At 42.8% G+C, this 27,941-nt stretch overlaps 2 protein-coding genes and 3 pseudogenes across 4 annotated transcripts; 2 read left to right on the top strand and 3 right to left on the bottom strand.

Annotated features, from left to right (window-relative positions):
- Window positions 1-12: 12 nt before the first annotated feature.
- On the bottom strand, window positions 13-15,639 carry LOC103328489 (uncharacterized; annotated as a pseudogene).
- A 2,849-nt stretch (window positions 15,640-18,488) lies between these two features.
- LOC103344561 (uncharacterized) lies at window positions 18,489-19,023 on the top strand. Its single transcript, XM_089048167.1, has 2 exons — window positions 18,489-18,764; window positions 18,838-19,023. Exons 1-2 carry the CDS (start codon window positions 18,489-18,491, stop codon window positions 19,021-19,023), a joined length of 462 nt encoding a protein of 153 aa, XP_088904293.1.
- Window positions 19,024-20,961: 1,938 nt separating this feature from the next.
- On the bottom strand, window positions 20,962-23,171 carry LOC103344426 (SNARE-like superfamily protein). Of its 2 annotated transcripts, XM_089044274.1 has the most exons (4): window positions 23,010-23,171; window positions 22,745-22,913; window positions 21,728-21,784; window positions 20,962-21,378 (listed from the first exon to the last, which is right to left on the bottom strand). In XM_089044274.1, the coding sequence occupies exons 1-4, from the start codon at window positions 23,067-23,069 to the stop codon at window positions 21,182-21,184; spliced, it is 483 nt and encodes a 160-aa protein (XP_088900400.1). In that variant the 5' UTR covers window positions 23,070-23,171; the 3' UTR covers window positions 20,962-21,181. The 2 variants fall into 2 exon arrangements, with proteins under 2 accessions (XP_088900400.1, XP_008246244.1); XM_008248022.3 differs by lacking the exon at window positions 21,728-21,784 and having other exon boundaries at window positions 23,010-23,170.
- A 1,168-nt stretch (window positions 23,172-24,339) lies between these two features.
- Window positions 24,340-26,909, top strand: LOC107880433 (WAT1-related protein At5g64700-like; annotated as a pseudogene). Its single transcript, XR_016123254.1, has 4 exons — window positions 24,340-25,457; window positions 25,555-25,712; window positions 26,007-26,158; window positions 26,310-26,909. The product of XR_016123254.1 is annotated as a WAT1-related protein At5g64700-like (transcript).
- Window positions 26,681-27,369, bottom strand: LOC103344562 (putative cinnamyl alcohol dehydrogenase 1 pseudogene; annotated as a pseudogene).
- Between the last annotated feature and the right edge of the window lie 572 nt (window positions 27,370-27,941).

Genomic DNA, 27,941 nt, shown 5'->3' with positions numbered 1-27,941 from the left:
TATCAAGAGTAATCATCCAAGGGGAGCTGGTTCTTGGAGGGGTACAACCTCCACATCATGCTCCGTAAAAGACTCATAATATGGCTTGAGTCTATGCCCATTCACTTTGAACAAGTTTCCGGTCTTTGCACTTTGGAGTTCTACTGCACCATGAGGAAAAATATTAGTTATAACAAATGGACCAACCCAACGAGAACGAAGCTTACCTGGAAATAACCGAAGGCGAGAATTAAATAGAAGAACTTTCTGTCCAATGACAAAGCTCTTCCTTAAGATCATCTTATCATGAAATGCCTTCGATTTCTCCTTGTATATGCGACTAGACTCGTACGCATCATTCTGGATTTCATCTAACTCATTCAATTGAAGCTTCCTCTGCTTTCCAGCAACACTCATGTCCATGTTGTAGGCTTTGATCGCCCAATAAGCTTTGTGCTCTAATTCTACTAGAAGACGACATGGTTTCCCATAAACTAACCGAAATGGGGACATTCCAATAGGAGTCTTATAGGCAGTCCTATAAGCCCACAATGCATCGTTCAAGCGCATGCTCCAATCCTTCCTACTTGGACTCACAGTTTTCTCCAAAATTTGCTTTACCTCTCGGTTTGATACTTCTGCTTGACCACTTGTTTGCGGATGATAAGGTGTAGACATCTTATGTGTGACATTGTACTTCCTAAGCAACGCTTCAAATGTTCTATTGCAAAAATGACTCCCTCCATCGCTGATGACTGCTCTAGGTGTTCCAAATCTTGCAAAAATGTTAGTCTTAATAAAATCTGAAACAACTTTTGAGTCATTTGTTTTGGTGGCTTTTGCTTCCACCCATTTAGAAACATAATCCACAGCCAATAAAATGTAGAGAAAACCATTTGAAGATGGAAAAGGCCCCATGAAATCAATGCCCCACACATCAAAGATTTCAACAATTAAAATAGGGGTTTGTGGCATTTGATTTCTTGGGCCCAAGTTACCTGTTCGTTGACAACAATCACATGTTGCACAAAACTCGTACGCATCCTTAAACAAACTAGGCCAATAAAAACCACTCCCTAGCACCTTAAGCGCTGTCCTTTTTGCTCCAAAATGGCCGCCACATGCATAAGAGTGACAAAAAGTTAGAATAAATTTAAACTCAGATTTGGGGACACACCTTCTAATCAATTGATCAGGGCAATATTTCCACAAATAAGGATCATCCCACTCGTAATATTTGGCGGTTTTGACAAGCTTATCTTTCTGAGCACGTGTAAAATCATCCGGAATCTTTTTGGTGACCTTGTAATTGATAATATCTGCATACCAAGGGTCAGTGGCCTTTAAGGAAAACAATTGTTCATCCGGAAAACTCTCACGTAAAGGGATGAGATCTTCCTCTGTGTGTGAATGCACAAGTCTGCTAAGATGATCTGCTACAACATTCTCACTCCCTTTCTTATCCCTGATCTCCAAGTCAAACTCTTGAAGCAGAAGTATCCATCGAATGAGTTGCGGTTTTGCATCTTTTTTTGTGAGTAGGTACTTCAAAGCTGCATGGTCAGAAAACACAATAACTTTAGTCCCAATCAGATAAGATCTAAATTTGTCTAAAGCAAATACAACAACTAAAAGCTCATTCTCTGTTGTTGAATAATTCAAATGTGCATCATTGAGTGTTCGAGATGCATAATAGATGACATGTGGCACTTTGTTGACACGCTGCCCTAGAACTGCACCGACGGCATAGTTTGAAGCATCACACATCAACTCAAATGGTAAACTCCAATCTGGTGGCATGATCACAGGAGCCGTGGATAACAACTCCTTAAGCTTGTTGAATGCTACCACACACTCTTCATTCATATCAAATGTTGCATCCTTTTGAAGCAAACGGCATAAGGGTCTAGAAATCCTTGAGAAGTCCTTTATAAACCTACGGTAGAAACCTGCATGCCCAAGAAAAGAACGAACCTCCCTGACAGTAGTAGGTAGGGGTAATGAACTAACAAGTTCTACTTTAGATTTATCAACTTCAATTCCCTTTTCAGATATGATATGTCCTAGAACTAATCCATGTGAAACCATGAAATGACATTTTTCCCAATTTAATACTAGATTAGTTTCTTGACAACGTTTTAGAACTAGGGACAGATTATGTAGACAAGTATCAAAAGAATCACCATAAACAGAAAAATCATCCATGAACACTTCAATTATTTTCTCAATCATATCAGAAAAGATACTTACCATACACCTTTGAAATGTGGCGGGAGCATTGCAAAGTCCAAACGGCATCCTTCGATATGCAAATGTGCCAAATGGACATGTGAAAGTCGTCTTTTCTTGATCCTCTGGAGCAACTACAATCTGATTATATCCAGAATAACCATCAAGAAAGCAATAATGAGAATGCCCAGTTAACTTTTCCAACATTTGATCAATGAATGGGACTGGGAAGTGATCCTTGCGTGTGGCGCTATTTATCTTCCGATAGTCTATACAGACTCTCCAACTATTTTGCACTCGTGTAGGTACTAGCTCATTAGCTTTATTCTTAACAACTGTGACTCCGGATCGCTTAGGAACTACTTGAACAGGGCTCACCCACTTGCTGTCTGAGATAGGATATATGATGCCAACATCAAGAAGTTTGATAACCTCTTTCTTGACGACCTCCATCATGAGTGGGTTCAAACGGCGTTGAGCTTCCCTTGTTGGTTTTGCACCTTCCTCCAACAGAATTCTATGCATACATGTAGTTGGATTTATACCTTTGATATCTGCAATGCTCTAAGCTATGGTAGTTTTATGATCCTTCAGTACTCGAATCAGTTTCTCTTCCTCTTCTGTTGTGAGTTGTGACGATATGATGACCGGTAATGTTTCATCTTCCCCCAAAAATGTGTACTTCAAATGTTTAGGAATCGGTTTAAGCTCCAATTTGGGTGCCTGAATTACAGAAGGAAAAGTCTTTTCATTAGAAGTAGGAAGAGAAATAAAATAGGAAGAAGACTTACCACGAATTGGTGAAAGAGACTCAAGGGCTGCCACTATTTGGATTAATTCTTCTTCAATGTGCTCGGAATAATTAAGCATTCCACGTGTAATGCTATGCACTAACACCTTCTCTAAATTTTCTTGTCCCACACCTTTATTAAAACAGTCCTACACAAAATAATCAAACTTATCAATAGAAAAACAAGATGCAAATCACTAGGGTACCTCATGGCATCGAAGATTCTGAACTTGACGCTTTCTCCATCAATTTCCATGGTTAAGGTACCATCGTAGACATCAATCTTCGTACGTGCCGTTCTAAGGAATGGTCTTCCCAATATAAGAGGAAGTGCAGTAGGCATAGGGTCATGTTCCATCTCAAGAACAAAAAAATCAGCGGGAAAAATGAGCTCATTCACTTGCACAAGTACATCATCCAATAAGCCTTTAGGATATCTATTTGAACGATCTGCCAACTGGATTACTACCTTTGTTTCCTTTAACTCTCCAAGGTCCAATGATTCATACACTGAATATGGCATCAGATTGATAGATGCCCCCAAATCACACAATGCTCTCCCAAACTCTTTCCCTCCGACTACACAAGGAATGGTAAAGCTACCGGCATCCTTCAACTTCGGTGGCAGCTTCCTCTGCAAAACAGCTGATACTTCCTCGTTTAATGCCACAGTTTCTTGATCATTGAATCTCCTCTTGTTCGTACAAAGCTCTTTAAGGAACTTTGCATACTTGGGCACTTGTTTTATGGCATCTAAAAGAGGTAAGTTCACTTGGACTTTCTGAAAAGTATCCAAGATTTCCTTATCAGTTTGCTCTTTCTTAGACTTCATAAACCTGCGAGGGAAAGGAATAGGGACACATGAGTTAAATGAATTTTGAACTTCTTTACTTACCTTATCAGAATTGTTTTTGCCCAATTCTGTAGCTTTAAGAGACTCTTCAGTTTTTGTTGAAGCCTCATTTTGCTCAAAATTTTTGGTTTGTTGCTCCCCTTGCCCATTTGTATCTTTTCTAATCCTCTTTTGCATCCTTGGCTGCTCAAAAACTTCTTTTCCACTCCTTAAAGTCACAACATTCATTTGCTCTGCATTTGGATTCACCACAGTTTGGCTAGGCAACCTTCCTGACTGTTGTTGTTGCCCTATCAAACCCGCTGACTGACTCATTTGGCGCTCAAGGTTCTCAATTGCTTTGTCTGTTTTTTGTTGATGAGACTGAGTAGAGTTAGCTAAAGAAGCAATTAAATCCTCAAGAGACTTACTTGGAGGTTGTTGTTGTTGAGGCTGCAATGGTGCATGCGGTCTTGCTTGAGAGAAGCCAGGTGGACGGTTATAGTTGTTGGGAACAGATTGTTGTCCATTGTCTTGATTACTCCACTTGAAGTGTGGATGATCGCGCCACCCTACATTATAAGTGTTGGAGTATAGATCATACTTTTGCCTTTGTTGCCCCTGAAACCCTCCTAACGCATTAACTTGCTCATGACCACCTTGATCCATCAACAAAGGGCACATGTCCGTGGCATGTCCCATGATTGAACATACACCACACACTTGTTTTGGAGCCACCATAACCTGTTGCACAAGATTAGTCAAGTTAGCTAATTGTAATTCAATACTAGAATTAGTACTTACCTCATTAACTTTCTTAAAAGGTAGCTCATCTCTCCCTCCAAATTGTCATGTCTTGCCAGCAATGTTCTTTAGCAATGCCCTAGCATTAGTTGGTGTTTTGTCCATGAATGCTCCTCCACTTGCTGCATCAAGCATTACACGATCAGTACCACACAATCCCTCATAAAAGTATTGTATTAGAAGATGCTCAGAAATTTGATGATTAGGACAAGATGCAACCAAATGCGTGAACCGCTCATAGTAATCTCCAAAGGGCTCTCCATGTTGTTGTCGAATTGCAGATATGTCTTTCCTTATGCTTGCAGCTTTTGTGGCCGGAAAATATTGCTCCAAGAATGCTTGCTTTACCTGGTTCCATGTGTTCATTGATCCCGGAGGTAAATTGTAAAGCCACTCCTTTGCCTTAGCTTCTAATGTAAATGGAAATGCCCTCAACTTGATTTGCTCCTCATTCACATTTGCTGGTCTCATTCCTGAGCATACCACGTGAAACTCCATGAGATGCTTGTTGGCATCCTCTGTTGAAAAGCCATGGAACTTAGGCAAGTAGTGAATCATGCCAGACTTGAGCTCAAATCCTCCTTCTGCACTTGGATATGTGATGCACAATGGCTGTTGATCCGTATTTGGCGTTGCCAACTCCCTCAAAGTACGGTTATCAGCCATGTCTTCTGGTGGTTCTTCCTCCTCTTCTGAACTCAAATGTGGTGGAGAAGATGGTGGCAAGGACACCGATGCATGCTGCTGCTTGATTTTTCTCCGAAGCTTTCGAAGTGTTTGTTCAAGCTCAGGATCAAAGGAAGCTAGGTCAATGCTCTTCGACCTTCGAGTATGCATATACCGCAAAGAGTACCTAAAATAAAAACAAAAACAAAAACACAAATTAGACAAGAAAATAAAAACAATAGAAAAATAAGTGATTAGAAATAACAATCCCCGGCGACACGGCGCCAAAAATTGATAGGTTTAAAAGCACACCACAAAGTAGCACACAAATAACCTATTGATTTTCCTTATTAACACTAAGATTCATCAATTGTAGCATATGAAAATAAGGGTCTTTCCCGCAGAAGATTGTCTTATCTAACTACTTGAAATGTCACAAAAACTGGGCTGCTGTCCCTACTGACCAGCCACCGAAGAAATAATTATTATCCCCACTTACACATATCGAAAGTCTATGAAATTTTATGCACAGATACTAGACACGCAGAGCTACACTCACACAAATTTTTGGGATTTTTAGAGTTGATTTACTATATAGATTAAATCGGACAACAAAAGAACATAAACAGATTTTGAAGAACAGATTATATTTCACAATTAGGAAAATGAGTTAGGGGAAGTGCTATCCACCACCAAATAGTCATGCAAACATGTTATGTTTCAATCAGATTCCTTTTATTTTCGGATGAAGATGCTCAAGTTGGCTCAATGTTAGAACTCAACCTATTACTCTTTCTTATGTAGTATGTTAAGAGAATGACGTTTTCAACTTAACTTAGTCCCTAGCATGCAATCTAGAATGGCGTGTTCATAGATTTAACAAGTAGAAATCATTAAGAACGAAAAGAGTTTGAGTCATCACAAGGCATCATAAGTACTGGCGTTGTCTTACTTATCCTAGAAATTGATTCACATGTTAAATGCAAATAACAAGTACTACTCTAGAACACATGTAGGTCCTCATTCAACAAGGGCAGGCATACACATATTCATAGCATTAAAATCCTAAATATGCTTACTAAGTATGCATCCGTAGAAAACACATAAAGAATTCATCAACGAGACAAGTAGTGAAGCAATTTTCATCCTTTCATGAAAGAAATTGAAACGAAATGTGATAACATATTTGCAATCATATATGGGGCTTCAAAACAGCCCCTAACTACTAAAAATTTAGTTACACATTATTCTTAAATTAAACCAAAAGAAAGACATGAGTTTGGGAAGGTAAAACCGAAAGAAGAGAATGCCAAGATTTCCTCCCTCCTCCAACGTTCCTGCCTTGCCTCTCTGTTTCTTTTTCCACAGATCGCTCTCCCCAAAACTTATTCCACTAATAGCTATTTATTGATGACAATAAGTGAGAGAAAATGGTAAAACAATTGTAACTCTTTGGGTGGCCTTTAAGCCAATTACTCCCACCTAATCCCCATCTTTAATTCCATTTCCTCAGATATTTGAATAGGTTTCCGCTGGCTTGTTTTTTCAGCTTCCGTTTTGGCTGTCACGTTTATTGGGTTTATTGCTTTCATTGCAGTTACAAACTGCTCAGCCTCTTGTGAACCTTTCAGTGTTAAAACGGTCATTACTGCTTCTAGAAAAATGATATGAACAATCCACGAAATGCCCCAGAGAATAGACATCTGTAGCTTTCCAAGCATATATGGCACGTTCTCTAATTCATTCTGAGCTGTTCGCAACTTGCTTCCAAAGTCAGCTCACCTGCACAGGCAGTTTTGACGAATTTGTGACTTAAAAGCCCACTTGTGCTATTTTTCTTTTCTTTGCTTGACAGATCCAAAAACACAAAAACAGAGTAAATAGCTCAAAAATATAAGGAACTACCTAAAAAAAGACAAGTGAATTTGATGTAAAATATATATAAATATGAGCTTGTCAGTTAGGTGGGGGTGGGAGGTTGTGCACATATTTATCTAGCTTCCCTTCAGGAATAAGTCATTCAATGATGTTGCGCAAGGCAACACAGGATTCGGTATCATGGCCACTGAACTGATGAAAATGGCGAAGACACCTGTGTTTGGCATAGGCTTGTTGGTCGGTCTCCTGAGGGGAGGCTTAGTTATTATGGGTGCCTCGTGTACTAAGGCATTCTCATAGGTAGTGTTCAGGGTGGTGAAGACCTCAAACCTAGGCTTGGGTGTGAAGAGGAGTGGGGCACGATCACTTGTCCAGGGAGGGTTGCTTCCGCTGGGCTCGTGGTGGTTGCCATGTCTGCCCCTTGCTACTGCTGAAGGTAGGCTGGTAGCTATCATTCATTTTGGGGTCTGGGCACCACAGGTACTTGGTGTCCGGGCAGAATATTGAGGTGGGGCTGCGACGGCTGAAGCAGGTGGAGGATCACCAAAGGTGCTGCGTGCAGAGGTGGTTGAGCCACGCTTGGAATTGAAGTACTCAGCCTTGGTGTGAATGCTGCCTGCTTCATTAGCTCAAGATATGTGTTCCAAGGGTTGTTGTGGACCATGTATCTGGAAGTTGGACTTGCGGAGGCCACTCATGAAAGCACCGAAGGCGCCGCGATCGTCTGTCTCTGGGCAATGAGAGTATTCGTGGCTGAAGCGGGCTAATACTCCTTAAGGGGTTCATCATCGCTGGAGGGAATGATTTTCCCCACGAGAATATTCGTCAAAGATTCCTTCGTCTTCTCCGCTTCTCTTTCTCCCTGCAAAACAGATCGGAGTAAAAGGACCACACCCGGGGGGTGTTGGCCAAAGGCCCTCCGATGCCTAAGTTAGGTAAGGTATTTCAAGGAAAACCGGGTGGCCGGAGCCGTATATGGTGGCCGGAGCCTTGTGTAAGGGAGAGAAAGAAAGTGGTGGCTAGGGTTTGTGAGAAATGATTTCTGCAGAGTTTCAGTAGGAATTTAGACGTACCTCCACCATTGTGTGTGGCTATACTTTTATAATGGTCTTGGAGGCTAGGGTTTCAGAGGAATAATTCCGTAGATGGAAGGGAATTATTCCTCCCCTTTATGGAATTGATTTGATTAATTAGGGATTTGATTTATTAGGGTAAATCAAATCCCTAATTGTGGTAGGTATCAAATCAAATCCTATTTCAATTAGGTAACTCCTCATTTAATTGAGAATCGGGGTAGGAATTAGGAATCAATTCTCAACCCAATTAGGTAGTCTTCAATTTAATTGGGTAACCCCCAATTAAATTGAGTAACTCCCAATTAGGTTGATTAATTCCCAATTAGGTCAAATAATCCCCAAATAGAATGAATTATTTGACCTAGGGTTTTGACTTAATTTGGTTACCACAATCGCCCTACCGAAGCATGTACAAGTCGTATGCAAGTATAGGCGATCACCGATCATGAAATGGTCCAGAAGGTTTGCTTCGATGTTGAATGAGTTGATGGTGCGGGGTTCACCTGTAGAACCAATTCAAGGCCGCGCGCTAAGGGTGGAAGGGAAGATGAGGCACATGCCTTCGTCACTAAGGCCTTGGCATCCGAGGGTAGACTGTAAGGAGTGGATATGGGTGAGAGAATCCTTCATGCTAGTGTAGAAGGCGATACAGAGTGGCTTAATGTCCTTATCCTGGTGGTAAAGGGCCCGGATCGTGGCTTTGCCTAGAAGGGCTGGTGGTTGCGGTGTTACTCACTTTCCAGATGTCAAACCTTCCCGAAGAGAAGCCTCATGGCTGAGTCGGCATAAGGTGCTGAAGGCCTGGGGTGTGGATTGGCAGGGGCTGAGTAAGGTTCCTAATCTTCTAACACTTCGGTGTGATAATTTTCCTAGTCTTATGAATGATAATTTTCCCAGTCATCCGAGTCCCCTGCACCTTTTCCAGCGGGTAGGTGGTAGGCTTTGATTGGGGGCTGTTGGTGAGCAAATCTCACGGCACTGGTGCTCGGTGAGGATGTGCGTTAACACGTAACGTCCCTTCTTTTGGATGCGGTGCGGTTGTGCGCCGGCGAGCCAGCACGGTCTATCGTGCGTCGAGATGGTGATGAGGTTCGGGTAGAGGATGGTTAAATGATGGGCCTGTTTTGAGTTCGACTCTAATCAAACGATTGTGGCCGAGAGAGGAACTGATCTCAGCCGTCAGGTTCACGGCCTAAGCTACAAGGCCGTTTAGTGGTGGTGTTGGTGGCATATTTTAGGCGGTGCTCCGGCGCGTTGCTCGGCGACGGTCGTATGATATATGGGGTGAATGAGATGACAACAGAGATGGTGCTCCGGCGCCTTGAAAATCAAGGGTCGTATGATATATTGATGAATGAATTTTCCTTACAATCTACCACTACTCCTAGGAAAGCAAATAAAGGTATTGAAAGTGCATTACATGAAAATATAATTTGCTCATTGGGAGGCTTTTGGTTTGGTGTTTGAACCCTTTGAATGTAGTCTTGAGCTTAGTATTTGTAGGGGGAGTCCTGGATGGACAATCGAGGCTGAAAAGATCTGCATGGTGGAGCCTGATCGGGGCAAGTGGGTAGTCAAATCGGCATTTGGGATCGTGAAACATGGTGGTGTGACCCCCATGGATCCGAGTAAATCTCGGTCACCGCCCTGATTGTGGGTTCATCCCCTTGGCCGTGAGAACGCATTTAATGCCCTGGTCTGGTGGTTGGTGATCTGACCTTAAGTTGTAAGCATACTTGTGAGAATGTTTGTGCCTAACCACTCTGATTTCCATTACCAAATCGACTTCAGTCACTTCCCCTCTCCCTTGTGCATTAAATGCTTCTTGCGACTAGTGGGTTTGCTGCGATAGTCAGGCATTACTTCATTAAATGGGCCATGGGACCCGAGGCCACTTGGCGATTTGACCACGATATCTTGGCCATGTCTTTACGGACTTGGCCGGCCTATAATACCGTGGTCGCGAGGCCGAGAGGATTCTGCCTTTGCAACTTTTCTTTGTTTTCGGGAAGGCGAAATGCCTAACGAAGCGTGGTCGTTCATTCATGAGTAGGTGCTAGGGCCAAGAGGAGGTCCCTTCGGTGATTTATGACCGTGATTTATTAGGCACAAACATTGCCCCCACATCCTGGATTCTTCGGTCACGGCACCGGGCAGAGGTCGAATGGATTCCAAGGAATGGACCCTTTGCATTCCTTAAGTGATTGATGGCGCCTTAAATGCCTACACATTTAATGCGCAAGCACGTCTTGACCATCATTACGACTTGCGCGAGTCGTCGTTTCGTCTTGTCAAATGAAGCAACGGTCTCTGGGTTTACGACACGTCATCGCGCTCCTTGAGCATCTTTGTTAGACCGTTCGTCTCTCGAGAGGATTATGCCCTTTCGTTTTAAACTCTAGCGCCAATATAAAAGCCTATCCTTCTTCATTCCTTCCTTACGCCTTCAGAATTTTCAGACGCCCAAACTCTGCCAAACTCTTCTCTCAATTCTTCAACCCTTTCGAACTTCACATTTCAGCACTCCACCTCTTTCTGCCCAGATTATCCCTTTGTTAATAACCAACGACTTGATTGCTTCCTCTGCATTTCTCGAGAAAACTTACGAACTCTTCGCCCATTTTTCGAAAGTGCTCAGTTCCTTTGTAGCCGTGTTCATCACTCTTTCTTGACTTTTTCCTTTAACACTCCCTACTTCAATCTCTTTCAATAGCCTCGGCACCTCTACATCTGTTGAAGCGCGGTCCCAAGTCTTCGGTGAGTTTGAAGACATTTTCCGAAAATCGGGCTCGGTCCTACCCAACATCGTCACACCTGATGATGATGGCGCTGCCACCGATTCTTGCATCCTCGGCCCCTCTGTAGATGGCGAGATGCCAAAGAGGCTGGTGGCTCATTTGAAGAACAATCTGGTGGACCTCTCGGCCTTTGACGGTGGGGACTTCCAAGATTAGAATGTTGCCAGCCGTAGCCCCAATGGCCAACCTCGACCGGTGGGAAAAATGGCTGCCGAGGATGGAGCACTTTTTCGGCCAGCAATGGAAGGATCAAGGCATCTACCACTTGATGAAGTTGTTCGATCGGCCACTCGTCATGGACCGGTCGCTTTGGGCCGCGACCATATGCTTCGGTCGTCGGCCACAAATATTATGAACCTTCGGTTTGGCATGATGAGACCGACCGTTCTAGACATGGCGCCCTATTCGGCCTCTCCCCTCTTGGCGTGGAAATGCGCCGCTCTGGTCGCCACGAGGTGAAGAAAGCTTTAAAGCCGCTGGCCTACGTTAGCCAAGCTTGGGAGTAAGGCGAAGAACATGCTCAACTACTCCAACCTACGGCAACCGGCGTGGAGGACAGCGCGATGATGACTCCATCGTTCCCTTGGGCGAGGTTGAGCATGCCACGTTCTTGCTGTACTACCTATGCAAGTTTGTGTTTTGCACCTAGGAGAACAAAGTCACCTTGAGTTCGCCCATCCGGCCGACTATCTCGCGCGGACGGAAGGTGGCACTCGGCCCATTCCTCCTTGGTCATATCTACCGTACGCTTCACGGCGTCGTCACGGATGGGATGAAGCCGAAGCACGGTGGTCCACTATGGGCCTTCTAGTTACGGCTGCAAGCTTACTTCTCGAGTGAGGCGCAATATTGCCGACACCAAGCCGTTGGCTACGCATTCGCCGGGCCCGGAAGCACAATACCTCGACTTTTTGCTACAAATTTTTCTACGGCTTGATCGAAAGGACCGACGTAGTTTCAAGTGTGCCTTGCTCGGCCGTATCCTTTGTTCACGGCACACGACCTCTCGTGGTTCGCCATCGGGGCTCATTTCGGTCGCGCGCGACCTTTTTGCTCAAGTGGGGCCGAGGTTTATCTGTCGAACTTCGTGGCGCGGCAATTTGGCCTAATCCAGACGGCACTACTTCCCCATTGTCAACCAACCGGCTCTCGTCTTGGAGGGCGACGCCATCTAGCGACGGCGTGGTTGGCATTTCCTTCAATTTCAAAGGGAATGACCTTCCTCACTTTGGCCTTGGTTGCATCTAATGCGTATGGCGAGGATGGAAGAGTGGTGCGAGTGCATCTCAGCAGATTCATTCGGCTGTTGAAGAGGCCGTGAGGACCTTAAAGAATGCAGATTGGGACCCTCCTTCCTGGCAAGAGGAAGAAGGTCTCAGTGCTTTCTCGACCAAATCGCCGACGCGGCCGTACCAGGGTGGCGGCCTCCTTTGGCAGAGCGATCGTGACTTCAATCGCGGCCCCAACCTCCAGAGCGCCGGTGTGGTAGGTGCGAAAAACCTTGGCGCATAGGACCGTGCCATCTCCCGCCGGCTCGACCGATCGTTACCATTGGTAAGCCTTCTTTCTTTTATATTTTTTCATCGGCCTCTCTAAGCCACCTTTGTCCTTGTTTATTTTACTTCTTACCTTTTTGCTTCTCTATCTGTACACGTAGCCCCGGGTCGTAAGAGGGGTCGAGAGGCCTCAAGTATTGAGGTCGCGCCGGTCGAAAGTGTTGCGGTCGAGACGGCGGTGTCAGAGCGGCCAAGAAAAAGGGTCCTCCTTGTTCTTTCGGAGGGCGAGGACTAAGAGGAAGTCCCTCCTGTGATCGTGAGTGAAGCCCCTCTCGTGACCGTAAGTACTTTTCCTTGATTCCTTTTTACCCTCCCATTTTTCCTAGGCCACGCCCTCCCCTCTTTATTTATTACGATAATCTGGTCCTTTCCTCGGGGCAAAGCGAGGAGGAAGCCGTGCCGAGGTGGCGGTTGAGGGCGGCAGCCGGGCGGCGAAATCTTGCCGATTTCGAGGCAGCGGTCGTAGAGGTGCCAGAGGAGGCTGCCGCGGACATGCCACGACGAGGTCCTTGCCATGGAACCGCCGCAGCCGCCTGGTGGAAGTCCATTCGGCTTGCCTCTGCCGTGCCTATCTTGGCCGTTACCGCGTTTGTCGAGCCATTACCATCCGCTCCTCGTCGCTCAAGCAGATTGTGATCCGCTTAGGTAAGCGTTTGCTTCCACTATACTTTGTTTTATTTTTAGAATTGCTCCACATGCTTTTGACCGAATTTTTTGCTTCTAGCCTCCCGGTCGTCATTTATCGCTATCCACGGTTGTGAGCATGCCCCAGCGCCGTTGTCCCGTGACTCGACGGTAATCGAGCTTGCGGTGGTTGAGGCGATAGCTCTTGCGCCAAGTCCGCCGCCTATCTCTTGGCGGTCTGACCGAGCTTGTGGTTGCGAAGTTCTCGGGCGCCATCGGCCTGAGTATATTAGATTTTCACCTTGTCATTCCTCATGTCCCAGCTGGTTGTTTTCCATCTAAATCTCATTTTCCATTTTCGTGAGACCGCCTCCTCAATGATCTCGAAGAGTTATCATGACCTCCATGAAGAAGGAGGCTCGGCCTCGGCTCCCTTGGACGAGGATTCGGGCCGTCATTGAAAGGCTCCGAGAGTTCCTATTTTTTGGGGTTCACCAAATGACCATCGCCGAGGCATTCATGGAGTTTAGGTCCTGCCTGGATATAGCCACGGCGTTAGGTCTGTGGACTCGGCTCGGTGGATGAGCTACTGCTCGCTTGGCCGAGGGCGAGGAGATGATCGGTCGATACGCTGAGGCGAACATGAGGATGACCGAGGGGTGCTCGCTCGAGCAAGAGCTATTAGTGATAAAAGAACAAGTCCAACCTACCATGGCCCGTTTGAAGGAAAATGACCTCGTTGTCCAAAGAGAGAATGAGGAACTTACGCAGGTTGAGGTTGATTGCCGAGCTTCAGGGCCGTCGAGATCTCATCCTTCGGTGCCGAGATGGTGTGGTCGCGGTCGAAATCGAGCTGAATTCTTGGCCGAGCAAATCCTCAAGGCGGCGATCGAGAAAAGGGCATTGGCGAGAGGAAGCTGGGCGAGGTGGCGGCTGATATAGATGGTGGGGACATTGCTCGAGGAAGGATAACATGCCTAATCTGGGGGATGTTCAGCGAGGGGGTTTAGATGGGCAGCCGTTTAAAGATCTTGGGATGTAATAATTAAACATTTTCTTCTTTTTCCACATAGACACATACAAATATACGCATATATTTTCTTTTTCTTTTTTTGATCTGATCAGCCATGGTGGCCGTTCTTTTTTACTTTTGTAAAAAAAAAAAAGATCTCTTAATCTATATACAAAGCGTGGGCCTTCTTCTATGAATGATTGAATGTATGTTGTTCGATTTATATTGGTCGTACCCTTTGTTTAGCTCGCTCGCCTACTTCCCCTTCCTTTTATTTTTGACTTTTTTGTCGTAGGCCCTCGGTGCCATTTTTTCTTGAACACGCACCGAATTGTAAGCGTCGAGCCTTGACTGTTTCTAAATTTTCTAAACTCCGGGGCACGGTTTGCGCGTAGTTCTTCGTCTTTCACCTAAGTTGCTTGAAAACTCGAAGAAATCGAACCTCTAGCTCCATTAGTTTATCAATGTCATGCCCGTAGGTCAAGACAAAAGGAGATGTGCCCATGGCCGAGTGTTTTGATGTGCGGCGTGCCTAAAAACCCTTAGGGAGCAAGTCGCGCCAAGTCCTAGGCTTCCCGGGTGGGTACGGCCTCGATAACTTGGTGCCCCGGCTGCCTCTGGGCTAAGCCGTCCTTAGTCGTGCCGGACATCTTCGGTCCGAGGATCTTGAGGCGACTCATTTGGGTTGAAGTGGCTGGACTGTTGCGCATCGTTTTGCGGCCTTATCTGGGGCCACTTGAGCAGGGGTTCGGCCGTTCTGGCCGAGTGGCGGCACTAGATACGCATCGTAGGTTTGACCGGTGCGCATGTATTCTTTATTAGAATGGCGAACCGTATTGAAAGTGAGAGCTGAAAATAACGACGCTGTAATGGTGAAACGGTCGGATTACTCGACCGTGAGAGCGGCGTCACGCTTGGGCAGGATGGGTGCAGGGCCATGGTGTGAATCGCTAGGTCAGGAGTTCTTGGACCGCGGAATGCATTGGGCTGCTTGCCCGGTGATCTGACCAAAGCATGGAGTGGGCGTACCACTATTTCGTGGGCAGGTCGGTCGGATTTACCCATGTTGGTGGGATTGCCCTCACTATTTGTCGGGTGAGAATCTGGCCGTAGCTCGACGCAGGTGCGGGCAGAGGTGCCGAGGCATTGCTTCGCCGTAGGGCTCAAACCTCTCGCATTCTTGGCTTCTCTGTCCCGCTTTGGGAGCGTCAGGGATGACGTTGGCATCCTCTCACGAAAGAGCGTCCGTAGCTCGAGGAGAATCATCCATTCGACCATAAAGGATGTCTCTATCACGTAGGCCCGCTTAGCCATCAGATCTTCCACTACTGCTTGCTCTCCCATGGACTCGGCCGCACGATTCGTCGTTATTGGAGCGGCGAGATTCGACCGCATGTTCGGTCTCGTGATAGTGATTAGTGAGGTGGACTCGGGAGCCTCGAAGTCATTTCGATTGTTTTATTTTTGAGCTTTGCGGTGCCCTAGTTTCCACCATGAGTTTTTGACAAGAGTCCCACCGGGCGTGTCAAAAGTGTTGGCTGCGCAAATCTCACGGCCTGGTGCTCCGGGGCGAGGGGATGTGCATTAACACGTGGCGTCCTTCTTTTGAATGCGGTGCGGTTGTGCGCGGGCGTGCCAGACGGTCTACCGTGCATCGAGATGGTGATGAGGTTTGGGTAGAGGATGGTTAAATGATGCGCCTGTTTTGAGTTCGACTCCTAATCAAACGATTGTGGCCGAGAGAGGAACCGATGTTGGCCGTCAGGTTCATGGCCTGAGCTACAAGGCCGTTTAGTGGTGGTGTTGGTGGCGAGTTTTAGGTGGTGCTCCGGCGCGTTGCTCAGAGAGCGACGGTCGTATGATATATGAGGTGAATGAGATAACAACAAAGATGGTGCTCCGGCGCCTTGAAAATCAAGGGTCGTATGATATATTGATGAATGGATTTTCCTTACAATCTACTACTACTCATAGGAAAGCAAATTAAGGTATTGAAAGTGCATTACATGAAAGTATAATTTGCTCCGTGGGAGGCTTTTGGTTTGGTGTTTGAACCCTTTGAATGTAGTCTTGAGCTTAGTATTTATAGGGGGAGTCCTAGAGGGACAATCGAGGCTGAAAAGATCTGCGTGATATAGCCTGATCGGGGCAAGTGGGTAGTCAAATCGGCATTTGGGATCGTGAAACATGGTGGTGTGACCCCTATGGATCCGGGTAAATCTCGGCCACCGCCCTGATCGTGGGTTCTGCCCCCTTAGCCGTGGGAACGCATTTAATGCCCTGGTCTAGTGGTTGGTGATCTGACCTCAAGTTGTAAGCATACTTGTGAGAATGTTTGTGCATAACCACTCCGATTTCAATTACCAAATCCTGACTTCACACTTCCCCTCTCCTCGTGCATTAAATGCTTCTTGCAACTAGTGAGTTTGCGCGATAGTCAGAGGCATTACTTCATTAAATGGGGCGTGGGACCCTGAGGCCACGTGGCGATTTGACCACAGTATCTTCGGCCGTGTCTTTACGGCCTTCACTTCGGCCTATAATACCGCGGTCGTGAGGCCTAGAGGATTCTGCCTTTGCAGCTTTTCTTTTGTTTTCAAGAAGGCGAAATGCCTAATGAAACGTGGCCGTTTCAGTTCATGAATAGGTGCTACGGCCGAGATGAGGTCCCTTCAGTCAATTTATGACCGTGATTTATTAGGCACAAACAGGGCCTAGGTGTGTCACCCTTGGGTCTTAGAGATTAACAGGGATAGGAATAAGGTCTTGCTGACGGTCCAATAGATAGATAGTCTCTGCAATCTTTGTATACCTTCATCGGTTCATAGGGCCGGTCTTTCGGGGGGGAGATATGAAAGAGCCACGACTTGGCCTGGTCGTCTCTGAATAGAGAAGACCTTTACCCTTGCCGAGCCTAGACTGCATCTTTGGGCACTATGGCGGGAGTGCACCGGCTGGTTTGGCTGGGTATGCTCAACATCCTCGGTTAAGTCACGTTGGGAGCCTTGGGCTTGAGTCATCTCCCAGTTACGCTTTAGCGTCAGTAGTCATGCTCCAGCTCGACATTTTTGGTATGGAGATGTTCGTATTTATTGGACATCTTGGCAACGCTGGCGCGAATGAGCTCCACCTTTGCACAGATTGCCATCTGCGAAGGTTTCCTTCGGGAGGTACCCCGCGTGAGGTATGGTGCTGAGTATCGTGGCTATCCTCGATCGGCATAGCAGAGTGTGGGGTGTAGAAGAGGCGACAGGGCCTGAAGGGAGAAGGAGCTAGCTGGGCTAGTAGAGAAAATGGGATTGATAGGTCGATTCCCACAAACGGCGTCAAACTGTTGATGCTCTTTTTGAGAGGTCAATTTAGAGAAAAAGGGGTTGTCTTCAGTGATGGAGAAGGTGAAGACCTTTAGTAAGGGAAGGGCCTGCAAAATATAAAGTAAGAGAAGCAATCGTTAAGCTTCGGACACAAGTGTGGTGCCGGCCGAAGGCTCTCCGATGCTTAAGTCGGCTATGAGTGGTGAAATAGGCAGAGTAACAGTAACAGTGAGAGAGAAGTTACCATTTTTACTTGGGTATTGTTCCCTATTTATAGGGAAGTGAAAATGGGTGGTTTGCACAAAGTTTCGATGTGGAACTTTGTGCAAATCGCTATGATGACGACACGTGTCCTTGGAGATTAGGTTCGGCAGTTGGAGCTTTGGCGAATGTCTGGCACCTCGGAAGAGTGTCTTCCTTCAGCAATGGAGAAGACATGTCTGCCTTGATGCTAGTCGTTTTGAGGCTGGATATGCTCGGTTGATTATGGTGTAAACAAACATCATATCTACTTTGCTCTTCATTGCCCTTATACACATCTAGTTTTGACTTTGTTCATATATACGTACAAGGAAAATAATTATATCCTTGCCTAAATTGAGGGCTTTCAATCCGAGCAATGTATCACAAGATTATCTTTTATAATTTGGGATTTAATGCTAAAATCAAAGAATAACTCTCTCAGATTCGTTATATATAAAACACTTGGGATGCAAAATTAAGTAATAAGCGAATTGAATAGGAATGTAGGATTCTGATTCAGTGTTATGATTGCATGAGATACAATATGAAGAAAAATCAAAAGGGTTTGAAGCTTACGTTGACTTTACATGACAACGTTTTTCCTATAAATACACTGTCTCCTTCAATTCTCCACATCATTTTCCATTCACCAAACCCTACTTGAAGCCTTGAACAAAGATCAAAACAATGGGTTCTCCTGACTATTATAAGTCTCATTCATCCCCACGTGTTCCAATGCTATTGGTTCTCTTCTTCCTCGTGATCAATATCACCCCATCTTTGGCTCAAGACACCCAACAACTGATCGATCATATTTGCAGGCAGATGGAGGAGTTTGGGTTTTGCAGCCAAACTTTCAAGGAGAATTTGAAGTCTCCAAACGCTGATATTGTTGACCTCACCCAAATAACCATAGAGCGCGCCACAGACAATGCCACCAAGACATACGACTTTATCAGGCAGGTGCTTGGCAACACAAACGACCCTGCACTCAAAAATGCAGTCGTTTGACTCGGCTGCGCTGTCATTTTTCCAGAAGGATTCCGAGAGTGTGCAGAGGTATGAGACTGTGACACCGAGGGCTGAGGCCAGCTGCGAAGACTCACTCAGCACACCGCCTAACACCCAGAACCCTCTTACTAATAAAACTAGGCAGATGAGGATTTTGATTGCTATGGCTTTGGTTTCTTTGCATGACCTAATGGCTACCCAGCACAACTAGAGCTAGGTCTTCTAGAAGCAACCAACCATTTGGATCTCTTAGAAAAAGTTTTAGAAGTTATCTGATTATGATGCTATTATATGTATAATTATTAGATTATTAATGGTCACTAAACTTTGACTGTGTTATGTTATGAATATTGAAGCTACATGTTTGGCAAAGGATTCACAATTCTAGTCACGTGTTTGGTCGTCTAAAAATAACTTGAATTTGACTATGTCTAATCATCCTAGACTAAAATGTAAATGAATTATTCCAAGAAGCTTGTAGTTTAAGTGGTAGTTAAGCATATTAATCCTTGCAATCATAAGTTTGATTCTCCCTTCTCACAATATCACTTGTATCGAATGTAGTAAAATTATCAATTAATTCCATCAAGAAGCTGTAATTAATCCAATGTAATCCAATGTGGTTTTGGAGGCCCTAGGCAAATTACTAAAATGTGGCCTTCTATTCTCTATGTATCTTTTGCAATATTTTTTCGATAAGTTAAAAAAAAAATTATATGAGCTCAAGTCAGAATTATAACCTAAAAAAAAACAAACAAAATGTAATTCACCAAATAATAGACTGGATCCATGTCCATTTTAATTGAAAATGTCACATCCAGTCCAGCCCACAAACAGGGCCAAAGAGAAGTAGTTAGCCACAGTTAGCTTACTGTCACCACAATGAGTAGTTAGCCACAGTTAGGTAAATGACAATGTTGAACTTCTAACAAAACTATATTAATACATTATTACGACGTCAAAATTGATCTGCAATCCTTATGGTTTCAAAAAATTTGTTTGGGAACAAGTACTCAAAATTCCAAAAAATTTCATGAGGATTTTGTGATAATTTTGAAACCTGGCTAAAGTTCTGAATAAATTTCTTGTGTCTTCTTTTCTCACTAGAATTTTGTAATAATTTTCAAACACATGAATAGTTTATATATAAAAATGTTTTTGTTGTGAACATTGCATCATGTAAATTTGGTTTGTTAAACATTATAAATGTATCAAAGTGAATCAAGGTGATGGGAGTCAATTAAGATATTGGAGAAAACTAATAAGTAAATATAATTGTTTATTTCATGCTCCCAACCATCCACTCCCACACTTTATCAATTACTAGTACTTCAATCGAGGACACGTCAAAAGAAGACGACTCATCATTATGCAGATTATGTGTTTATCACTAATTAGAAGTAATTCAAGTCTGTCCATACATTGGGTTTAGCTGCAATCCCCTATTCCCCTAGCAATCCTGCCCCATTGGTCAGGAATTAGATGAAAAAATGTTAACAATCCATATGCAGCTGTGAAATTACTTTCATAACCGCACCTAGTCCGGTGGACCCGCTGAAAGAGATCCATAGGCAGATGGGAATTCTCATTGCCATGGCTGTGGTCACTGGCCATGAACTTCTTGGTCACCGAATGATGAAGAGCACCACTTGATTTAATAAATCTTGTTTTTGTTTTTGTTTTTTTGGGAAAATCAAGAACCAACACATTATATGTATGCAATAAGTGGGTGTGGTCTTTTATAAGAATGGAAAGATATTATTTCTACAGCTTAATTTTATAGTAATACTTAATTTATACCAATTTATCTCTTTAGCTCCTACCTATATGGTTCAAAACACAATTGACCCAAAATTTCTCTAATATATTTTCTCAATTCATGTACTTGTGTGTATAAACCAACAACAAAATTGATCCATGGTTCAAAACACAATTGACCCAACGTTAAAAAATGCTCTCATAGCATGTGACGAGGCCGTCGGAGACTGACACCCAGAGCTGAAGGCAGCTGTGAACAGTCATTGCCAAGTGGCGGGAATCCGTTAGACGGTCGAAACAGGCAAATGAGGATTGTCATTCCCATGGCTTTAATTTCAGTACATGAACTCAACGGCACCAAGTTTAATTAACATCTAGCATGCAGCAGACATTGATGTAAAACATATTAAAACTTCAAATTATTCACATAAAACATGGAACCATCCTTGAATCAGAATGCTCATAGAATGAACACTGAAGTCGAACTAACCGTACAAAAACTATCTCCTGAGTCACACGTATGGAAGATAATGTTCATCAAAAGATGTACATCTGGAGAAAATAGAACAAGCAACAACTACATAAGAGACAAGAGTGACTCCTGAGGCAGATCATCGGGCTAACAAGGCAACACGATCCTTCTGTATTGCCTGTGTCAGGTTGATATCAAAGAGCTCACATCGTATAGGCATCTCCATCTCATAGAAGGGGTTCTTCAAGACATAATCTGTGTACAATTCATAGATATGTTTCAAGAGACCTTCCATGTGCTGTGTCCCAGGCTCACAGACAACAAAGAACTTTGTCCCTGCAACAGAGATATTATCCTTATCAAAAAGCACTAGTTTTTCAATCTAAGACATTCATGAAATTTCACTTCCAAGGATTAAGTGAACTGTCATAGGAACAAAAAGGAAAATGCATCGTACACCCTACTCAATAAGAATGTTTCAATTCAAAAGGGAAAAAGGCCAAGCCTAAAATAACAGAGACTTAGTTGCTCTGTAAAACTGAACAGCTAAACTTGTCAACACTGAAAGACACATTAACTTTGTGCTGAGCAAATTTCGGACCAGGCAGACAGATCTGAGTTCGCATCCAGGATATTAACCCACCTCATTAACCTTAAGAACAGAATTTGTCAAGATGTTGTATACCTTGTATCATTCGAGTCACTTTTTTGCTTAGGAAGAAAAACAGGAGTGATATGTATCCTATAAGAAAGTAAAGAACTTAGAAAATCTAATATTTACTACACGAACATGATGCAAGGAAGAGGGCATTGTTAGATATGAAGACTATGAATTTTCATACTTTCTTTTACCAGAACAAGATAATCTAGTTCTATGGAAATTGATAATATCACCCTCAATCATGTAGAGGGAAACTCTAGTTGCTTAGCCCATCTTCAATATAGAACCCCAAGATAGATGTTGCCTAAACCTCACACCCAATGGCTTACAAGTTACAAAAACACCACCATTAGTTGTTCCAGACATTAAACACATTAACTCACTCAATGAAAATCTTTGGCATTCACCTCACTTCCGAAACTCTCATTGTGTAGCCCATCTTCCAAAATACAGAACCACATAACATATGCTGCCTCCAAATGGCTTACAAGAATGCCACCATTAGTTATGTAAGACGTTAAACACATCAACTCAAATCAATGACAATCTTTAGCACTCACCTCACTTATGAATTTATTCCCCCCTGAAATAAGTTAACTATTTTTAATTCACGAGGTCGCAACCTAAAACAATGCAATGCACAACATAATGTCACAAGCGAGACTTAGTTTAAACCAGTATTACAAGCAGTAGATCGCCAGATTATTTCTTTGGCTCCTACTATACCAATTTAAGCTCACCAAATTAAAAAGACGCATATCGGTGTCAATCCGACCAAAAAGTCCTCAGAACCTCACTCTATTTACAATTTACAAAATCAAAATGCTCGATACAATCTAAGTCCTATCTGACATGTTACAATAACTGCTAACACCAGATCATACAAATCAACTATATCTAAGAGAGAATTCACAATTTTGGTTGCAAATTGGTTGATAACTCAAATCTTGGCAGCCTTACCAAATTTGGTCAATGTGATTGAAACCCACTAAAATACAACACAGAGTTTGGAAACAGAAAAGGTTAAATTTTGAAATGTACCAGTGAGTGATTGGAAGCAATGAAGATCGAAAGTGTCAGCTTGGAGGAGCTCGATGCCGAAACAACCCGATATCGGCGACAGCTGCTGAGAAATGGCGTGCATAGAGTGCCACAAGCTTGCAACCCTCAAGCTATCATTAGTGTCCATCCGTCCCGAAGACCCATAATCCTAATTTTTTTTTTTCCAGAAAAAGAGAAAAAAATCAAAATTCGATAATAGATGAAAATTGAAGTTCCGATTACCAGAGTTTTGGGTTTCTTTTACCTTGTAGAAGATCAATCCACCTGATTTGTTGATGATGTATAGGCTGTAAATTGCTGCCATTTCCAAGGGGTATTTCGGAATCCAATAGAAATATATGAACAAAATAGAAGAACGAAGAAGAAGATGCCTATTTGATCAAACAGAGGAAATCAAACCTTTAGCCCAGATTCAGATATAAAACCCGAATAAATGGGTCGGACCCGAAATACTGTAGGGAATCCGGAGCCAGTTGATTTGCGCGAATCGTTACTTACTTGTCTGATGTTTAGCGCGAAGATGCAGGTTCGAATCCTTCTCGAGCCAAATCTCATTGTTTTGGACTTCTTTTTACGCGCTTTTATTTGCTTATTTAGGCTTATTATCACAAAACGTCCCTAAGATTTACGAAATTATCAGATTGCATTCTTAGTGTTTTTGTGTCACTTGTGGTCCTTAAGGTTAGTATGTGCGATCACAAATAATCTATGCCGTTAAGTTACATAAAAACTCACATTAGTTCTTGACGTGATATATATATATATATATATATATATATATCACAAAACATCCTTGAGGTTCACACACTTATCACAAATGGTCTCTATGAATTTTTTTAATTTTTTCATTTAAAATTCATAAAATTGTAGTTTTCTTTTTAAAATTATTTATAAATGAAAAAATCATTTATAGAAGGATTTTAATCTTGAGGACCATTTATGAACCCTAAACCCTTAGTTTTTTCATTTTTAAATTTTATGAATTTTAAATTATTTTTTAAAAACTCCATTAGTTTGTTGATGTGGCATATATATAGAGCCCACATCTACAATAATATAGTGTCACATGTATTTAAAATTCATAAAATTTTAAAAATAAAACCAAAATTTTATGAATTTTAAATATAAAAAATTAAAAAAATTCGTATGGACCATTTGTGATAGGTGGATGAAGCTCAGGGATGTTATATATATATATATATCACGTCAGCAAACTAACGGAGTTTTTAATGGAACCTAACGGCAGTGATCATTTGTGATCACACATACTAACATTGAAGACCACGAATGACACAAAAAAAACATTAAGGATGCAATCTAATAGTTTCATAAACTTTAGAGACATTTTGTGATAATAAGCCAAAAATAATTGAAGAAATAACTCTACACCAATTAGCTGAACTGGTATTTTAGTTCTAAACCCTAAAATAATATGACAATATTGTATATTTAAAGCGTATAGCCGTCCGGCTATTAAAATATTTTAAAATATAGCCGCACGGCTATACTCGTAAAATATATTATTTTATAGGTACAGCCGCGCGGCTGTAACCATATATTATTTTAGAGGTACACAAGGCTTGCACTCGCAGCCACAGCCGTTTCGCTTCTCTATAAGCGCTTCCAAGCTTCAAAGACTCGATCTTGAACCTCTCTCTCTCAACTCAAGGTTCGATTTTTTTCTTTTGTTTCGGTTGCTGCGTTGATTGGATTGGATTGAATCCTCTCTATGAAAACCATCAAATGTCGTTCAGCTATTGAAATCTCCACTATGATAACAACTCTGATGCTATAAAATCTTAAAATCCTTTGAAGAAACTCTCCGATAATCGTTTTTCCATTTAAACAAAGAAAAAAAATTGCAATGTCAGAAACATACGTAAATTGGACGCCATGGTAGCAACGGAGAGACACTCGAACTCGTAGTTAGGCGGTCTGGGCTGAGCTAGGCGGCCCCTAGGCGATCTGGGCGGATCTAGGTGGCCCCTAGGCGGTCTGGGAGGATCTGGGTGGCCCTAGGCGGTTTGGGCGGAGCTAGGCGGCTGCTAGGCAGTCTGGGTGAATCTAGGCGGCCCCTAGGTGGTCTAGGCGGATCTGGGCGGCCCCTAGGCGGTCTGGGGGGATCTAGGCTGCCTGCGCGGGTCTAGGCTGGTCTGCGTTGGTGTTGAGGTCTACTGCTCTCATAAACCAGAAGTGCCATGTGAAGAACAAGGATATTAGGAAGTTTCTTGATGGGATTTATGTGAGTGAGAAGAGGAGTGATTAGATTTTTGGGATTTGTACTTGTTAAGAGTGCTTTTTCTTATTTTTCTTTGGAGTTTTTCATCTGTACTTTCTTCTTTTTTCTTTTTTCTTTTTTTAAAAATCTTGTATGGAAATTTTGGTGAGTAAGTTTTACTATATTTTGGGTTTCTGTTGCCAAACATAAATTGTGGAATTCTGGGATTATTTTATGCAGGTTATTGATTTTAAAAGTGAGAAATGTGATGGACAATCTTTCATTTGCACAATCTTCAGTTTTTTATATGTTTTCACTTTCTGGAAAGGAGGATACCTATTTAAAGGTTTTGTAAAGAGGCCACTGATAAATATATCTGTTGGTGAGACGAGGCATGTTAAGGAAAACTGGATCAAGGGGGCTCTTCTTATTCTGACGAGTCACAATGCATGGAGTGCATGGCTAATCCTCCAGGTGATTTTATAATTGAATTAAGATGACACCCTTTTATGTCATGTAATGTCCGAGTTTAGTTCTTTGTCCAACTTTGGCTCTCTGGTCTCACACACAGGCTGTGGTCTCCAAAGTCTACACTGCTCGATTATCGCTAACCATGATGATATGCTTTTTCGCGTTGTTGCAATCTTCTTTCTTGATCTGTTTTTCGCAAGAAATCCAATTTCATGGAGACTGGAGTGGAACCTGCAACTTTCAACCATCGCCTACTGCGTGAGTGTTCTCTTCTCATATCTTATTATTAGGTTCACAACGTTGATTTCAACAATTGATCATGCAAATTCTTATCCGAATCTGTAGTTCGATTTAAAAACCTCACAGCAGAACATGTAGAAGAGAACATTGTCTTTTGTGTGTGTGTGTGTGTGTGTGTGTGTGTGATAAAGTAAATAAATGGGACATCCTATTTTGTTGTGTCTTATTGGGTGTTTTTCTCCTTGTTGGTATAAGATATATTTGAATCTGTCACAAGTTCTGGTCTTCATCCACTCCTTACTTTTGCAATAGGGAGTTGTAATCTCAGCATTAGCCTACTACCTGCAAACATGGTGCATCAGTTACAAGGGACCAGTCTTTACAGCTATGTTTAGTCCACTTCAAGTCATTATAGTGGCATTGTTCTCGGCAATTTCTTTCGCAGAGCGACTTCACTTTGGCAGGTAACCTGAAGAACACAGACACCTTCTTCCTATTCCATCTTACTACTTCCACATTTGATGGTTTCACTTATCCATTCTATCACGGTAGTTTGTTTGTCATGAAAATTAGTCACAAATTTAATGTGGATTTTGTGTAAGTGGTGGTGTGCAGCTTGATCGGAGCGTTTCTCATTATCGTGGGCCTTTACTGTGTGCTGTGGGGAAAGAAGGAAAGACAATGTTGTTGCTGATGAACAGACAGAGAATGGAAAAGGGGTACTTGAAGACATTAAAGTGCTGGAGAATGATATTTCAGTCATAAATCCAGTCACTAGAGAAAGGACATGATCATAAGAGTTCAGTTTCTTTTTACACATTATACAGAAGATCAATCCCAGATAAAATTTCACAGAGGTAAATGCACACCGCCTAACTATAAATGATTGCCAAATTGATAATGGTTTGAGCCCTACAATCCAATCCATATGAACTTATTAATACAAATCAACAAGAGAAATCCTTGTTCTCTTTCATGGTGTCATTTCAGGGAGTTTTCAATATATCAATCACAAACCGGTATATCACAACACTTTTTAGTAGCCTCTCAATAGCTTCATTTGCAGATTGAATTGGAATTATTTCAATCATTGGATGAATTCCATTTGAAGCAAAGAAATCTATAATTTCTTGGATATCCTTTGTTCCACCTGTTACACTACCAGAAAAGGTTTTCATACCTGCCAAAAGGCCAATGCATGGAGTTCATTATATATACTTGCAATTGCAACAGTTGGATATATAAAACTGTCATTTCAATCATTTGAAACATATGCCAATGTACCGATATGAAGGTTGGCAGGACTGATTTTGACTTCACTGGGGAATCCCACCATAAGACCAGAACTCCACCAGTTTCAATAGTTCCATGTATGGATCAAAAGGGTGATATGCTATATCAATTATAAAGTCTACTGACTTCACCAGGGCCTACATAGCAAACAATAACCGATAAATACTAAACCTATACGATGAGCCATCATTTCCACTATTTTTTCTATTGTTCATGTGATGAGGTAAGAAACTTTATGTATTTTTACCTTCATCTGATTTCCGTCAGATGAGATCACAAAGTTATCTGCACCCAGCTGACTTAAAGCTTCCTCTTTCTTGGATACGCTAGTGCTGAAAATTGTTACATTCAAACCAAATGCCTTGCCAAACTTCACCGCCATGTGACCTAGGCCACCAAGGCCAATCACCCCTAGAGATTTACTAGGTTGGTTCATCTAATGGCGTACCATCGAAGCATAAACAGTAATTCCAGCACAAAGTAGAGGGGCTGCCGAAGCCAATGGATAGTTTGCCGGTATTAATGCATGATTGGATGCAGCTTGCTTCTTTATCAAACCATCGTCCTCATGAAAGGTTGGATCTCCTACTCTTGCGACATACAAGAGAGATATTGCACTTTTCTCCCCTCTTAACATTGGGAAATTCAGGTGCACGTGGACATGGTATATGTAAGAAATGAGATGCTACTTCTCATCTAACACGTTTTTTGAAATCTCATTTAGAATAGTTCGTGTATATATATATATATATCAATCCCATATGACCTCTGATACCTTCAATTTATTCAAAACTCTTCTCTTCGTTGTCTCATTAGAATGTTTTGTATCCAATTTTTCATGTGCAGAGATTATATTGATGTATCTCAAAGTAGAAGAGCAGGTTGTCAAGTGCAATGAGAAAAAGGCTGTCATTGGGTTTAGTCGATCGGCTAAAGTGGTATTTTAGCCCTAAA

Source organism: Prunus mume, linkage group LG1, assembly GCF_029339155.1.
Source record: "Prunus mume cultivar Tortuosa linkage group LG1, ASM2933915v1, whole genome shotgun sequence".
NCBI lineage: Eukaryota > Viridiplantae > Streptophyta > Magnoliopsida > Rosales > Rosaceae > Prunus > Prunus mume.
The sequence above is the reverse complement of the archived record's forward strand: the minus strand, read 5'-3'. Positions and strand labels throughout refer to the sequence as shown.

Coding starts and splice junctions, on each gene's coding strand:
- LOC103344426 (XM_089044274.1), bottom strand. CDS start 23,069: ATGGCAGCAATTTACAGCCTATACATCATCAACAAATCAGGTGGATTG. Junction 22,914..23,009: donor GTGGATTGATCTTCTACAAG/GTAAAAGAAACC, acceptor AAAAAAAATTAG/GATTATGGGTCTTCGGGACG. Junction 21,785..22,744: donor TTGCTTCCAATCACTCACTG/GTACATTTCAAA, acceptor ACTTTCTTATAG/GATACATATCACTCCTGTTT.
- LOC103344561 (XM_089048167.1), top strand. CDS start 18,489: ATGGGTTCTCCTGACTATTATAAGTCTCATTCATCCCCACGTGTTCCA. Junction 18,765..18,837: donor CATACGACTTTATCAGGCAG/GTGCTTGGCAAC, acceptor TCATTTTTCCAG/AAGGATTCCGAGAGTGTGCA.